General features: G+C 41.5%; 1 protein-coding gene across 4 annotated transcripts in view; it reads right to left on the bottom strand.

The window, feature by feature from the left end:
* Positions 1-3,552: 3,552 nt before the first annotated feature.
* Positions 3,553-16,676, bottom strand: part of sptbn2 (spectrin, beta, non-erythrocytic 2) — a 36,307-nt gene continuing 23,183 nt past the window's right edge. For 3 of the 4 annotated variants that reach the window (XM_084564648.1, XM_084564646.1, XM_084564647.1), the window contains 27 exons: positions 16,152-16,305; positions 15,644-16,038; positions 15,271-15,534; positions 14,975-15,186; positions 14,620-14,757; positions 13,835-14,054; positions 13,202-13,738; positions 12,238-12,440; positions 12,041-12,131; positions 11,733-11,879; positions 11,278-11,541; positions 10,753-10,977; positions 10,559-10,648; positions 10,085-10,363; positions 9,858-9,988; positions 9,539-9,743; positions 9,061-9,435; positions 8,715-8,959; positions 8,488-8,626; positions 8,242-8,326; positions 7,797-7,993; positions 7,558-7,685; positions 7,368-7,443; positions 5,169-5,347; positions 4,811-4,984; positions 4,635-4,677; positions 3,553-4,526 (listed from right to left, as the gene is read on the bottom strand). In XM_084564648.1, the coding sequence (XP_084420774.1) occupies positions 4,314-4,526; positions 4,635-4,677; positions 4,811-4,984; positions 5,169-5,347; positions 7,368-7,443; positions 7,558-7,685; positions 7,797-7,993; positions 8,242-8,326; positions 8,488-8,626; positions 8,715-8,959; positions 9,061-9,435; positions 9,539-9,743; positions 9,858-9,988; positions 10,085-10,363; positions 10,559-10,648; positions 10,753-10,977; positions 11,278-11,541; positions 11,733-11,879; positions 12,041-12,131; positions 12,238-12,440; positions 13,202-13,738; positions 13,835-14,054; positions 14,620-14,757; positions 14,975-15,186; positions 15,271-15,534; positions 15,644-16,038; positions 16,152-16,305 (5,409 nt within the window). In that variant the 3' untranslated portion in view covers positions 3,553-4,313. Of the gene's footprint in view, positions 4,527-4,634; positions 4,678-4,810; positions 4,985-5,168; positions 5,348-6,422; positions 6,513-7,367; positions 7,444-7,557; positions 7,686-7,796; positions 7,994-8,241; positions 8,327-8,487; positions 8,627-8,714; positions 8,960-9,060; positions 9,436-9,538; positions 9,744-9,857; positions 9,989-10,084; positions 10,364-10,558; positions 10,649-10,752; positions 10,978-11,277; positions 11,542-11,732; positions 11,880-12,040; positions 12,132-12,237; positions 12,441-13,201; positions 13,739-13,834; positions 14,055-14,619; positions 14,758-14,974; positions 15,187-15,270; positions 15,535-15,643; positions 16,039-16,151; positions 16,306-16,676 lie in introns of all 4 variants that reach the window. The other variant, XM_084564649.1, reaches the window with a different exon arrangement.

Genomic DNA, 16,676 nt, shown 5'->3' with positions numbered 1-16,676 from the left:
CCATCAAAGAAATAAACGTCAACCTCAAGACTATAAAGTACGTACTATATTTATACGATATAACTACACAAGTAACCCATTGCATGTGTCTCTTTTCATTGTCTTGTTTCCTGGAAAAGAAATTACTATCTTGTGACTAAAGATGATCCAAGAAAAGCCTAATCATATTTTTTGACACCCTCACCAGCAAACATATTTCAGACACACATACGGTTTTGAATAAATAACTCTTAATAAAATATTTGTCACATAAATATTTACATAGTTTATCCATTGATTGCATCCCGCAAGCTGATAACCAAATTATAATCTGAACATCCTGTGTGGGAGTGTACCCCACATCTCTCCCAATGACAGCAGGGATAGGCTCCAGCCCTCCTCCCACCAGCGACCTGAGGACAAGTGGTTACGACAAATGAATGAATGAATGAATATCCTGTGTGGCTTCTTTGAAAAGCTTCACCGTTAATTGAAACATATGGATTTACTGTCTTCTTGTACTTTCCTCTAATTAATGAATTCAACTGCATTTTGATAAAGCTGAAATAAACACAGATCAGCTACAACGGAATGACCATCTCTCTAATTTTGTGCAGGTCACACTTTTCCCGCTAAAACAAACCCTGACTCGTTGAGGCATGGGCCCCACTAGACCTCTCAAGGTGTGCTGTGGTATCTGGCACTAAAACATTAGCAGTAGATCCTTTAAGTATTGAAAGGTTCAACATGGGGCCCCCTACAGATGCTCTGTTGGATCGAGATGTGGGGCGAGATTTGGAGGTCAAGTTAACACCTAACCTAGTCGTCTAACAATCACAGTTTGGGCCTCGTAAAAGTCACTCAGATATTTAACAAGAAAGTCAGTATTATTCATTTAACCTGTCAGTGGATCTTTTTTCTTGTGACCTTAATGGAGTAAAGTAACATTTTTTTTAATCACAGAAAAGATCTCACACAACATCATCAACAACAACATGTTCTTGATTAAACCATGTTTTATTATTCCTAATATTAGATGTAGATACACGAGTCAACAAACATTATTTTCGATTCGTAATGAAAATGCTCCACAGCACACTGACATCGTGTGGAAGGGTCTGGTATTACAGACACGTACCTGAAAATGGACAGCAGTTATAACTTTTGCAATACCTTGCATTAGTAACAGTAGTAGTAATAGTAACAACAGTAGCAATAATGATAATAATAGCAATTAATAATAGTAGTGGTATTAACAACTCTGACTTACAGAGGAAGGAACAGACATTCGTCAAAAGTAATGAGAAATTAAGGTAGGTGGACAGGCTTATCAAATGCTGCAAGACAGACCACTGAATGAAAAAATACAAGCTCCCACTAGCCAGCAAATACCCTGCCTTCTTCTAAAAAAGGAAGCTCAAATTGTCACCAGTCTGTTTCACTCATCTAATTCTTAACAAGTAAAAGTCTTTTTATCTTCACTAAGTACTCCATTGTAACAAGTACTAGTAGAACCAAAAACATATCCCTTTGACATCAATAACGCATACTTTCCATGTTCTGGTCAAAAGCTCACCAGTAGCACAATGTTATTTTAAAAGGATGCCATATGCAACATCGAATCACAGCCAGCTCAGGACATTTCCACGAGACTGGATTGCCAGGGTCATTCTGCATTAAATATACAGTACAGTGTTAATGTGTGGGAAAGAGAAGGAGAGAGCGCATTTCAAGTATGAGAAGTATTTTTGCTTCAAGTGACCAATTTGGCCAAACTAATTTGAATCATTCACATTCAGATGAGCTGATAAGAAAACATCTGACCTTTGGGCTCCCTGACATCATGCTGTGACGGATGTTCAGAGCAGTAGTCACTAAAGCAGCTCATCCACTAGGGAAGAATGGCTCCTCCGTTCAAAACCTGCACAGTGTACGCAAACTGTGTTGGCTCGCTTATGTATGCAAATGACCTTATTAACCTGATTCCCAGATCGTACTTTAGTTCAAGAGAACTGGGAGCTCAGTCCCACGGACAGAGACAAGGCAAAGGTTTGGGCTGGGTGTATCTTCAGATATTTCTCTTCTCCGTTTTGAGCAAAACATATTCGTTTGGAACTGGAAAACAAGGCCAACGTATTTAAACTTCTAGTCAGTTGTGCTATCAGTTTGGTGTGACTTTCCTTCGAACTAATCATTCCTCCAAGGCAAGGTTTACACAGCCAGGCAATTACCAGCTTTAAAGAGTTACTTTCAGTATGCAATCTATTACAAATACCCTCTTAGAAACTGAAAATGAATCGAATTCAGAACTGTTTTTCAGGAACCTTGTCTTGCATTTTTACCGTGTTAACAGCAAATAAACACTTCGCTTTAAGTGACCGACTAACCAATTCAGTAGTCACAAGATATTCATGTAAAAATGAGCTACATTCATAACATCCTGTAAATGCTATTTCAGACTTTAGAAGAAACATACAAACATTTTTCATTAACAATATTAAATAGCAATCTTATCGTTTTGATTGATTGTATCCCAATTACACAAAACTAGTTTCTCTCAAATTTAAAGTATGAAGTGATCTCATGTTACATCAACACAGAAGAGAAGAAATGGCAATGATTAAACACGTACAAGTAGTACAAGTAGGGTTATCCTACATGAAGTCATGCCGCATATGCAAGAGCGTTAATCTAAGAGAATTTAGGACTCTTCCCTCTCCATCATCGCTGGCGAGCAGAGCTGTCCAGGGTTATTGTTACTCATACCTGCATATATAATCCACTGACATACATTAGGTCATTGCCACAGGCCACATTCCTAATCTCATCTTTGTACTGAGAAAACTTCCTAGAAGATCGTTTGGATGGAGGGTGGGTTTGGGAAAAACTTATCTTTAGTGGGTTCAATTAAGGCTCATGTCTATCTGAAGCTCATTCTTCACCATATATCCTTTCTCACTTCCACACCCCTCATTTCATCTGTAATGACATCTGTCAGCTGTCCATCTGTCTTGCTCGTGTCCCTGTGGTCTGCCAAAAAAAAAATGTGCTTCAACTTTTTATCTATAAACTTCCCCCATGCCTTCACACCAGTAGAAAGAGAGAGAGAGAGAGATAACAGAAATAGATATTAGGAGACTAAAACAGAAATACTAACGGTCTTGAGTAACGTAATTGGTAATGTCAGCTTTAACAAAAATTTTAACCAAAATAAAAGAGAAGCAAATGTTATTAAATCATTCCAGTAAAATTAATTTGTGTTTGTGTCTGGTTTTCATCTGCATACGACTTCCCGTAAAGCAGCATCCATCTGGCCACGTTTAATCAGGAATAACATAAACATGCAAAATCCACAGCACCACACGCGCACACACACGCACGCACACTAGAAAACTAATCTTCTCTGCTTTGTACAGAAAGAAGGAAAGATGGATGAAAATCAAGCAGAAAAGATCACTCAAAGGAAAGAATCAAATACAGGCAAAATTAAGAGATAAAATAAAAAATAAAACCACTTATTAAATATATATATTATTTTCCCAATGAAACGTGTGATCACTTACGGCACACTGCTAAAATTTGATGAGCTTTATTTTTCTTCTCAAAACACCTCATAATTTGTCATTCCTAAGAAAAAAAAATAGTACATACAAGGGCAAGCCCAACATTCTCCACTACTTTAACCAAATTTCTCTCCACAACATAAATCAAGATTATCTACTGTCAAATTAATTAGTTTTCTCAAACCAGCAATTGCAAAAGATAAATAGTCATAATAATATCAATAATATTGATCAGGTTAATAACATCAATACCAAGAACAGAAAAAGGACTGATGTGATTCTTCCCGGAAGAGAAGGTTCGAAAATAGGGAAATGACACCAGAGTACAGCAGAGTGGAAAGCCACCATCCAATGTTTTATTAGAGACAGCAGCAGAATGGCTCAGCCAGCCTTGACTCGCTGAAATATTCCTCCTGAAGAAGAGCCTGTTTGTTGGACTGGAACTGGATTGAGCCTGGATCCTTGCTAATGACAACCACTGATAGCAGCTCTTTAACAAGCTCTGCTGTCTAAAACTGGATGAGGGCTTTCATTCTTCGGTTTTCATAGTTTGGATGAAAATAAAAGTAAATAACAGTTAAAACCGGTGAGAAAATCAGAGAAAGAAAAAAAAGTGTTCTATAAGCCACACGACGTAGCTGACAACAAACTCCTCGGGGCCTGCACTGAGAACAGTGTGTTTGTATGACCTGTTTGTACTTTTCTCTCCATCTGCCTCAGTCTGTTGAAATTCTGACAAATGTTGTTTCCATCAGCGATTTTAAAGGTGTTCTATTTCTTCTTGCCAAAGAAGCTGAACCTCTTTTCACGATCCTTCTCTTTCCCGTCTTTGTTGCGCATGGTAACGCCTCCGGTTTCACCTGAGCTTGGGGAGATGGGAGGCATCGTCATGGCACGGCTAAGGGGCCGAGGACCTCCAGGTGAGTCTGAAGACCCTGATGGAATGGAACTGAGGATGGAATGAATCCAGGAGCTCATTTCCGCCTTTCAACAGACAAAAAAATGTATTATGCTTACTTACTTGTTAACAATCCACCAAAAACATTTGTATTGATTGATTTTAGCTGCACAGTTCTGTTGTGTATATCTCACCTCATCCTTTGCTTGGAACAGGTACTCCTTTCCATCCCCTAGCCTGCAGACACAAGGTTGAAGACACATTCAAATTTTGCCATTCTTGTTATGGCCTGATAAAGATTTGTAAATAGCACTCCAGGTTAGATTTAACAAAACAAGTTTGAGTGTTTTGTCTTTGTCTCTTTTCTCACCTGAGTTTGAATACAAATTTCCTCTTCTTATAGTCATGTGCTACTTCACACACAGCCTCTCCCAAGCTGATGGGAACCTCTCCATGGTATGGAATACCATTGCTAGCACTCTTGCCGTCTTTATAGAAACCAAGACTTCCTTTCCGTACGACACAGTAGACATTCTGCCATGACCTATTAAGAAAAAAAAGGTCAGTAAGTGTTGCACATTGAACATTAGTGAATCGAAACAATTTATCTTTCCTGGCCTTAAAGACAGATTGAAACCGATTCAATTTAGAATTTTGAACAAAACACACATTTGGACTCTTTCATACTTATATAATGCATGTGACCAACTCATCTCATAGTAACTCACCTGCTAGCTGCCTTTTTGCTGTGAGACTCCATCTCCTGTTTTCGACAGAGCATCCCCTCCATGGTCTCTGGCTCAGACTCGGCTCCACCCCTGCTCGGTAACGTGGCAGACGGTTCAAGGCGAGATGATGCCAGCCCGCTGTCTCTACCTGGTCCATTCACCGACTCAGACTCCGAGCCCTGGGGTTCAAACCAGCACATGAATGATGGGGTAAGGAGGTACAAAACAAAAGTCGACTGGATAGAAGCAGTGAGGGGCAGAGCAGCCATTCACAGCCATACATGAAAAGCCATGATGATGTGCAGTTTGACGACACTGTATGATCACCTCTGATAACAGCACAGTGTGGGTTCAGAAGGTTCACATAATCACAGAGTACTCACAAATTACACAAACGATTCTCTCACATGGATAAGACATACTATTAACACATGAGAAACTTCCGGGCTACACTCAATACAATTACTTACAACAACATTACAACATTTTTAGCAGTAATTAAGATCTAACAAAGAAACTTCATATCAGACTTGCAGTCTAAAACTAACTTATTAAATACAAATGTAAACATTATTATTCTCATAATAGTAATAATTTAAACTAAAATTCAACCAGTATTCGTTGACTGGTTTTTGTCTAAATTACTACTGCAGCACACAAACACAGACAAAAACTTACAGGGACACACTCAGTTACAAGTCAATTCTCTTAATTACTGAGATCTCTTAAGTGACATATTCTGGCTTTACCATATGAATCTTGAAAAATACACAGACAACAGGAAAGCTCAACAGGAGTACGAAGGATCAGCTAAGGAGACGTTTGTGCCCATTTTTCTTCAATCCTTTCCTTCAACCTTAACTATAAAGAGTTGTCAGATGACTCCATCAAATGATGTTCACACTCAAAGGGAATGTACACATATAAAGGAAAGACTAAAACAAGCAACACATAAAATAGAGCGAACAGCTACATATATCACCACATTTACTCTGGGGTTTACATTTACTCCTGTCCTGGTCAATAAGAACACATGTACAACAGAAGGCTTCAACATATTGGAAAACAATGTGTTCATGCCTTTGAACAGCAATGGGACTAATTCATGAAACAGTGTAGCACATGAATAAATAAAGCGATGGTGCATCTGTGACAGAGAGCAATGGCTTCTCCATAGAAGAGGCACTGAACTTGACCAGGAGCAGAGCAGAGGTTGTGTAGAGGGCGAGGGGAAGCTACAAAAGCTGACCACGGCTTGGTACTCACACGCTCCAGCTGCTTTGGCTTACACACACGTTTAGGCTCTGATTTCTTTCCCACTGACAACGATAGCGATAAGGACTGCTGGTAAAAACGCAATAAGAAATTGTTAAGAAGTCTTTGTCTGTGGCTGAAACGTGATCTTCTAGTTCAATAAACAGAAAGGGTCTCTCTTTCGTTGATCCATTAATCTCTGTAGAACATGCTGCAGACCTAAGCATAGATTTAGTACAGTTTTTAGATGCAGCTAGAGTGGACTGACTTCATCACGTCTGCGACACGTGAAGTCAGCAGGTGCTTTTTTCCATCTGCCGATGAGGAGGTTAGGTAAGACTGCATTAAAATCTCTTTAAGTTTGGCAATTCCTACCCCACCCTATATTGCCATGTTCTGTATAATCAATGCTCCTGAGATGTGGATGAGTTTCCTCTGGAGACCCCTGGTGGCACTGATTCACCAATAACTCACCAAAACTGTGTTTCCATAATGTAAAGCATTGCTGAACACACTGTGTATCGTTTTCCTTCAAATATTAAACTCTGTGGCCACTCTGGTAAAAACAGTCTTTCTTTCAATATTATAATAAAGAATTTAATGACCTTAAAAAACAAACAAAAAAAAACAAAAAAACGTTTTTGTAGGACAGACAAAAGACAGGGACACACATTCAGAAACATTTATACTATGTACCAAGACACACATACTATATATGGACATGTCATGGAAATTAAAATAGAGAAAAACAGGAACGTTTTCTTCAGTACTTAACTTACAACAAATTCAGTTCATAATATTTATAATATTAGGGAAAGGCAACACAGAAAAAAGACATTACAAGGTGTTAAAGTTGAATTACATTGTAAACGTGGTTAAAATACTACACAACAGAGCAGAAACTGAGACATTTAGAAGTATTTGAATGTACAAAACATGTCTCACCTGAGATGTGTCATTGTCGCTATGCACTCCATTAACTGACACTGACTGATTAAGTGTGGTCTGGTCCAGACTGGTTCTATGTGTGAGAGAAAGAGGAAGCATGTTAATTAAAAAAAACAAAACAAGAAGAAAGTTTGTTTATGCTGAGCACGAACACTGTTCTGTCAGCCCAAACACCCCTTTGGTTTACCTTGCGGCAGAATCATGTGGTTGACTTTCTGCTTCAGATTGTGCCACTTCTTCTACTGGCGGAGGCGTAGGTGGTCGCCGTGCTCTCTCCTCTTCCTCTCGCCTCCTCTGGATCTCCTGCTCCTCAAGCTGAAAAATGGGAATTCAGTAGTAAATAGTGACGGTTTCCTTGCCTAAATCAGTGACTAACATCCTGTAATAACCAGGCCACTCCAGAACAAACTAAATATCTCTACTTACTGTAGTGAGTTTCTCCAGCAGCACAAAGCGATCTTCCCAAGCTGCAGCAAGTTTCTCAAAGGCCTCATGGCGCTTAATTAGGCTCTCTACCTCATCCACATTTGAGCCCAGCTCTGCTGCTCGCACCAAAGGTTCTTGCCCTGCCAACCATGACTCTGCCACATAGGCGTCACGTCCAAACTGCAACACCTCCAGTACTATCATGAAGAGAGACAGAATTCAGAAAAAAGAGAGAGTGAGAGGGAAGACATAATGACATATTGAGAAATACAGTATAAGCTGCTCTGTCCCTTTGTATCCAGCACCTCCAATTTGGACGTACCAGTTTTTATTTATTCAGCCATCTCTAGCCTGTAGCAATGTGCTCCTCGGATCTCTTTTGAAATGCCACGATTAAACCCAATGTACCTTTACACAGACTGTACAACATGTTAAGTGTACATACCAATTTGTAAATGGTCCATCTTATCTTGCCACTTTTTGTTGATCTGGTCTCTCTTTTCCTGGAGTTGTGCCAGTTTCTCTCGGATCTGTGGATCAAGAAACATCCTCTTAGGAGAAGCTTGAGACATTATGTAAATAGAAAATCTGTTCTTATGGTTCTTTTAAACTCAAAACTACTTCCTGTATATATGCATTTTGAACAGAAAAAGACAGAAAATAATAGTAAAAGTGACCCATTGTAAAATACCTCATCAGCTGCATAGTGATTATTGTTGATAAGAGTATTCCCCATCTCAGTACAGGCAGTAAAGCTGTCTGCCCTGGTCTCAATCTCTGATTTGATGTCTTGATGATTGGCAATGGCCAACCCTGCAGAGGATACATCCCTGAGGAAACGGAGAGAAAAAATATATTTTTAAATATAAACGTAACAGTGATTGTTGCACCATAAGTTAAGCATGAAATGACATTCACCTGGGGCTGTCATGTGCGTCAATCTGCAAGTTGACACCGTCCATCCAGAGCATGAGGTCTCGCACCATATTGAAGAAGCGGAATTTCTCCACAGTGTCCAGTAGGAGGAGCCTGCGGGCCTGTCCAGCTTCAAGCAGGCCTTCCCAGGCAGACGTCACAGCATGTTCACTCCTGTGAATGTCATCAGCTTTCTCCCCAGCATAAGCCTTCTGCAGCCGTGCTGCATCATCCTGTACCTGGTTCACCTATGGGTTCAAAGAGGAAGAGGGGACATTCAGCATTCTATTCAAACGCTACCACTGTATGTAAGTATGTAATCGGGGCTTTTTATTAAGTGATGACTGACTTGTCCACTGAGGGCCTGGATGTCATGTTCGTAAGTATTGTGTTGTCTGTGTAGATGCTGGACAGTGTTCAGATCACGGCCAAGGTCAGAAGGCAGTGCCTCCCTCTTCTCCTTAACACGTCCAAGCACCTCCATGGCATCTTGATGGAAGCGGTGCAGCTCATAGGAGGCTGCCAACATTTGTGTGCGTGTGTCAATCAGCTCCAATAGGTCAGCCCAAGCATCGTTTAAACCGTCCTTCCACTCTGCCACACTGGCATTCTCTGGATGACCAGATTCAATCAGGTCATCTGCTAACCCATTTACACCATCTACACGCTCTTGGCCAATAGTGCTGGTGTCACGAGCAAACTCCCGGAACTTGTCCCTCAGCATCTGTAAAACAAAAATCAGGGCAAAGGGAAGCAACATAATTAATTCAGCTAATTTTCCCTGAGCTTTGATGTCTCCAAAGCATGAGACTGAGAACAAAACTCACTGTGACATGTTCATAGTCCTGTCCTAGTTCATGGGAGCCGGCAACCACCTCCCTCTCAGAAATCCACTGTTCCAGGTCATCCACCTCCCGCTTCAGTTGGGTCAGGCGCAGTCTCTCTTGCAGCCGCCCACGACGCTCTTCAGCAAGGTCTTTAAGGCCTGCGTACAGCTTGTCAACTTGGGCTTGTCTTAAGGTGATTCTTTCACTGTTTAATTAAAATGAGACAGTCAGACAGATCAGTGGTTATGGGTGTCCAGCTTTGTCCATAGACATGCATGTGTCACAGCTGAGACTTCAACATTCAAAACTTCTTTCCCACCTCTCTGGGTGTTCACTGGTCACCATGAGGCGGCTACTGTTGGCCAGCTGATGAATGGTCTGAGCGTAGTCTTCAAGTGCCTGTTCCAGGATGTGGTGCTTTTTGACCATCACTAGAGCACTTTGCTCATCCTAAGAGACAAAAAGGAAATGACCAAATAATCTTATAACTCATGGTTATGGAAAAAAAAGCACTAAGAGCAAGTCTGTGTCTATGTCTCAACTTACCCTGGCTTTTTCTTCTGACATCATATGCAGCTCTTGCTCTCCCATCCAGGCCTCTGCCTCTGCGGCATCAGCATAGAACTGCTGGGCACGATTTGCCTCTATTAGACGGGCGTGGCGCTTGTCTGTCTCGGCAATCAGCTGGTCCCAGAGGTCTCTCAGTTCAACAAGGCGCTCCTCTAGAACAGACTGTCTCTCACCATCTACCTGACTCTGAGTCTGGCCTCGTCGATGGATGTCATCAATGCGAGGCTGATGACCCTGGATCTCCTTCTGCAATGTCTGATTCACAAACAATACACAATGTTATTTTTTACTACTGTGATGGCAATTTCTACTCTTCATATAGCTTGGATCTATACACAGTGAAAGTATTTAATAATTCATAAATGACAATGAGTCCAAGTTACATGGTCTTCTCCAGCTGCCTGCCTTATAACATTTTAATAAATTTCTGGTAATTTGAATGAAGAGTACCTGGTTCTTTTTGATAAGCAGCTGTACAGTGGGCAGGTCTTTCCCATGATCTGTGGAGGTAGCCAAGGGCATCCTCTCTTTCACCCATAGCTGAGAAAAAAAACAGAATTGAACATTCAAACGAAACGTTTACAAACTCCATATGTGGTTATCTCTGTTATGTATTTATGGAAACAGTAAATACTGCCTCTCACAATTTCATCCTCCAGGTCTCTATTGAACTGATGTGCTTCCTTGGATGCGAGTAGTCGTTGTCTCCTCAGACTGAGAGGATCCTGAAGGCCGGAGAAGCTGTCAATGACACGCCTTTGCTGGCCATCTACCTCAGCCAGTCCAGCGTCCTCCTGGGACAGAGCTAGAGCCTGAGACTGCAGGGACTGCACCTCCTTTTCTCTGACCTCCATCTGATGCTCCAGCATCTAGACAGGGACAGCACAGAGATGAAAGATGAGAAGGTATAACATTTACCTCCACTAAGCAAAAATAGCTAGTTGCTGCACCTTCAGTCTGCAAGGTCAGAATCTAAATAATATCGTCAATGTCAGCAACAGCAGTAATAAAATAATTATAAATGTCCATCTTAAAGATGAAGCAGGTTTCATCAGCAGTTTTAAAATCTGTTAATATTCTTAGTACTTTAAATGGCAGATTTTCAAGTTTTGTATTTAAACAATATTTGTTGAAAAATATTTGCGATTCACTTGTCCAATGTAGTTTACCTGGTGCTTCTTGAGGAGGATGTTTACACTGGTTAAATCTTTTCCATAGTCATCACTATGTAGCTGACCCTCAAGGTTTTTCAGCCAGACGTCCAGAGCGGAGCAGCTCTGTGTAAAGAGTTCTGCCCTGTTAGCATCAAACAAACACTGGGCCTTGGTGCGGGTTGTGCCCTCCAGCTCCTCCCACTGACGCTGAAGGTCCTCCAAGGTCTGCTCGACAACAGGCTTTAGTTCAGGCTTCTCCGCCACCAGCACTTGACCTTCCTGTTAGAAAAGGGACACAATGAAAAGTTTTAAATCCATTGATCTGGTGCTTTGGCAACATCAGTGCTGGTAGATTGTCCCCAGTGTATCTGGAGAGAAAATAATTAACGGCTATCTGGCCTAACAATGGATGTCAATAAATGTCTTTAGAACGTATTTAATCATAAAAACTATAGAAACTGTCGATCAACCTTATCAATTTTGTCAAGCCAGTCTTTGTTGGAGGCCAGCTCTGCCATGAAGGCCTGATGTTTCTGCCACTTGCTGTGAAGATTTCTGGCTTCATCATAAGACATGTCCTGAGCTGTCAGCATCTTCTCATTGATCCACAATGTGAGCTACAGAAAAAAAGAGCAGTGTGTTTTATTTTGAATACGTATATAGACACATTAGAGATTAACACAGACTATATGATACTTGGTAACATATTTTCCCTTGACCCCGATGGTTAATTTATTCATTATGTTGTAATTACATCGAACAAGAAAAATATTTTTACCTCCTGTCCATCTTGGAGGAAGTGCTGAAGTTCACGGTTATCCTTAAGCTTGGTCAGCAATTCATTTGCTGCCTCCTTATTCTTTTGATGCCTGAAGAAAATAAGCAGAGAGCTAAACATCTGCTCTTCAAACACTGAACCAAAACGATAAACAAACTGTAATAAGTCTCTTCCCCTTCTTTCACTTTTGCTCTAACCTTTCCTGGATTGAATCAACTTTTTCCTGGATCTTATCAGCATTTGCATTAGAGTCATTAATGAGGCGCCGTCCAGCCTCCACCACTCCGTTTATCTTCTCCTCACTGGCCTCTGTGGTGGTGAGGAAATCCTCATGCTTCTTGATGGCCTCTTCTGCTGCCTGAAGACTGTTGGGCATCTCTGTGTGGGACAGCACATACTCCTACACAAAAATGAAAGGAATGGTAAACTTTTTTTTTTTTTTGACATGCAATGTTTAAATTATTTTGTCCTTTTTCTACCATATTTTACAATAAGACATTCCAAATAGGTACAAGCTAGTGAAGGATTCAAACTAGACCAAGCCACAAATTTAATTTGCTCCATTTCTCTTTGAATGTCGACTCTGCTATTTGTATTATGACAGCAATTATCTGAATTTGATCCAATTAACACCTACTACAGTGGCTAATACCATACAGATCTATTTATTTATATATTTATGCAAGAGTTAGGTGTATAAAAACAAGTATTCACCAATAAAAACAAAGCACAGACACCTCCATTACCATGATGAAATCTATCATGGCTAAACATATTTCTGAGAACACCATTTTTTCTCATATTTTAGTTCAGTAATGAAAGACTATGTTTGAGAAAAAGGGGAATTAATGGCAACACAAAATGCTGCAGGTCTGCCGCAGGTCTACTGCAGATCTGTTGAGACTGTGTATGTGAAGAAGTTAAAATTTTTGTGCATTTATGCATTCCCAATAATAATGGGAAGAGGCATAGTGGGTAAATGGTCTGAATTAGATTTATATTCGTATCCAACTCAACATGCAATGTAATATATTTTGGAAACACATACAGTTATCTGACTTCAGCATTCAGCACTGACTGCTAAACAATAAACCCATTGAAGTCAGAAGTTGTTATTTCACTGAAGCCACAGGCTTCATGTTCATAGTGTGTCTTTCTCACCTGGCTGTTGAGGAAAGCCTCCGCTTGCTTTGCATCTCTCAGGAAATTCTGGAAGTCAAAGGCTTGGGCCAAAAGACTGTGGCGGTTCTCCCACATGCGACGCAACTCATGCCAACCAGTGTCCAGTGCCTGGAGCCTCTGGGCCAAGAACATGTGCTGGGCATCTGTCTGACCTTGGGTCACCTCCTCACCAACTGCCCGCATCTTCTCATAGTCATCCTTATAGTTATCCACCTCATTTTTGATACTCTCATGCTGGGCTAGCAAACTCTCAGCCTCAGGCAGAGAAGTGGGAATGTCCTCTGAGGCCACTGCTGTCTGGGTGCGGGACAGCCAGGACTGGAAGTCATCCAGATCCCTAAGGAAACCCTGTAGCTTACTGGCTTCACCCAATGACTCTTCTCGTCTCTTCATAGTATCATTCAACTCCTCCCACACTTCTTGAATCTCAGCCAAACGTCCTTGGATCTCTCCGGCCTGATCTGGGTGTTCCTCAGCCAGCTTTTCTGCCTCATTTCTCAGGTCATCCAATTTTCCCTGAAAAGGATGAATGTATAAATGATTACCAAATACCTCAGCATTTAGCCAATATGTACTATAATTATTATGCCACAGCCTGCCACCTCTCCATACCTGAATAGCCTCCAGGTCCCTCTCCATTCCAGTGAGTTTGCGTTGCAGAGCCATCACTCCAGCCAGGTCATTGCCCAGGCTCTGAGTAGACTCAATCACTTTGGTTTTTTCTTTCATCCAAGACTGTATCTCATTACACTCCAGGTGGTAGTTCTGGATGTTAAGTGCTGACTCTAGAGCTTGTTTCTTTTGACCAGACAGTTGTTCAAACTCCTTCCATCTAGAGACAATACCAAATACAAGGGTATAAACAATAACCACAGTTCTCTTTAGGTACAAACATACACTGATCCAGCATAACATTATGACTTAATATTGTGTATGGTCTCCCTTGTGTCTCCAAAACATGGGCTTTCTGAGGAGGCCTTTGGGTCCTATGGGTTGAGGGGAGGGGCCTCTGTGGATCATCCCACAGATACTTGATCAGTTTGGGCTCTAGTGAATTTGGAGGCCAGGTCAACACCTTGTGCTGTTCTTCATGTTTTTTTAGTTGTTCCTAAACCGTTTCTGTGTGTGTTCCTGTGTCAGGCTGCATCCTGCTGGGGATGGCTGCTGCCATCAAGGAGTGTCATTGCTATGGGGTGAGGGTGGTCGAGGTGGGTGGTACATATCTAAGTAGCATCCACATGAATGCCAGGTCCAAAAGTTTCCCAGCAGAACATTGAATTGTCACAAGATAGTCAATGTTATTTACTTCGCCTGTCAGTGGTCATTATATTGTGGCTGATCAGCGTGTGTCTGTGTAAAGTAGTGGGAGTTAAAAGACCTTAAATGTTAGGGCTGACCTGTTGTTCAGCTGGTCTCTTGTCTGGTGGATTTGGTCTTTGTTACAGTTGTCTGAGCTCAGCAACTGCTCAGCCACTTGGTTCACATCAGTGACACGAGCGCCTAGGTTGTTCATCTCAGGTTCCAGAGTCTCAAACCTGCATCAAAAAACAGACCAGTATTAATTCACTCCTTCCTTCACTCACTCCAAAATTGGAGCAGCATTCAGTCACATATCATGACCACAAAACCACAACCACAAATGTCAGCTTCTATCTTTCCAGCTTGAGCAGATTTTATTTATTTAAATTAAGAAAGAATTGAGCAAGTAACGTGCTGTATTAATATTCTGTCCCTCTTCACCAACAGACTAACCTCTGCTGTACAACTTCTAGATCTTCTAGTTTGGTAGGGATCTCCATGCCATCTAACCACTGTTCCTTTTCCTCCACCCAGAGCTGGCAGGCACCAGCTTCACTGAACATGCGGTAGAGGGCCAGAGCACCTTCCAGGGCTTGGCGCCTAGCTGCTGACAAAGACTCAAGCTCTTCATAGCGCTGCTCAATAGCAGGTAGGCGACCCTCCACCTACAGTGACCAAAAACAACAATTTAATATCAATAACAACATGTCAATGTTGAGGAAATAAAGAAAAACACCAAGCACACATACCTGAGGGGAAGATATATAGGCTTGTGGCAGTGCTTGAGCCTGCTCATGCAGGGAGTCGATGAGGGGCCGGTGGCTCTGGATTTCCTCCTCTATCTCCCTCTGTTTGCGAGCTAGACTTTGAGTAGAGAATTCATCGTGGCCAACCTCCTGACTGGACACCTGTCTCAGTGTCTCCATAATCCATGCCTCCATATCATTGGCATCTGTCTGAAACTGGTGCAGGGCCACTGCTTCCTTAAGGCTCTGCTCTCTGAATTTAGTTGTCTAAGGAGAACGAAACACATGAAAATGAAGTACAGAAAACGAATAGAAAGTAACTTCATATTGTAGTATATCGAATATATGATATGTATATCGAATACACTCCACTCACCTCTTCCAAATGAGTCCACTGTGCACGAATGTCTTGAATTCTCTCAGTGACCTCTGGGGCTCCAAAGTGTCCCTCTTGAACCAAGGTTTCTCCAGCAGCAATGCTGTTACTCAGGGGGCCATAACGAGCAGCCATCTCATCACTGAAAGCTTCATGTTTACTGAGGAGGTGAAGGGCTGAAGTGAGGTCACGGCCACAATCTCCACTAGCTAGGATCTGCTCCTGCTCTCTGATCCAGGCTGCCTCCTCTCCAAGCTCCCACAGGAACTGCCACAGACGACGAGAGTCCTCTAGGCTCTCTCTGCGCGTCCCAGCAAGCTGACCAAGTTCTTCATAGGCTTGACCCAGTAGGTCAACCTTCTCACTTACTAGTCCAGGCTCACAAGGTTTATAGGCTGGAAAATAGAAAAGGAAGGAATATATAACATTTAGAAATTGTATACAAATAGGTCAGACTAAATGGCATGATCTGTACAGAGAATGTATAAAAGTGCGTTTGAAGACTTACCCTGTTCATAGGAAGTGAAGCGCTTTGCAGCTCCCTGCACTGCCTTGATCCTGTCTGCCTGAGCTGAAATGTCAGCTTCTACCAGAGTGTGTTTTTGCAGTAGGTCTAATACATCATGCAAATGTTTACCACAATCCTGAGACTGTAGGCGACCCTGAAAGACACAGATAACACAATACAGTAGAATATATGCTTATTTCATTTGATCAAAATCTATAAAACTAAATTAAATCCAAACTGTGCAACAGCAGACGGAGGATAGAAACTAGGCTGGGTATTGCTTATTAGCTATATGATCACGCAACACCACTTTCAGAATGGCAGAACCATCATAATCATTAAGCTAGCAATAATAGGGAACACCGATCAGGCCAGCCTATCAGGCCTAAGGTTTAGTGTTTGCACCGTCAAGTAAACCTTCCAGAAACATATGTGAACAACAACCACCTTAACTGAGATGTTAAGGAAACTCTTGTTAAAAACTCAAGCAAGAGAATGTGGAAATAAAAGCAGTGGTTGAACACA

Source organism: Chelon labrosus, assembly GCF_963514085.1.
Source record: "Chelon labrosus genome assembly, chromosome: 17".
Classification (NCBI taxonomy): Eukaryota; Metazoa; Chordata; class Actinopteri; order Mugiliformes; family Mugilidae; genus Chelon; species Chelon labrosus.
This window is presented reverse-complemented; position numbering and strand designations above follow the sequence as displayed.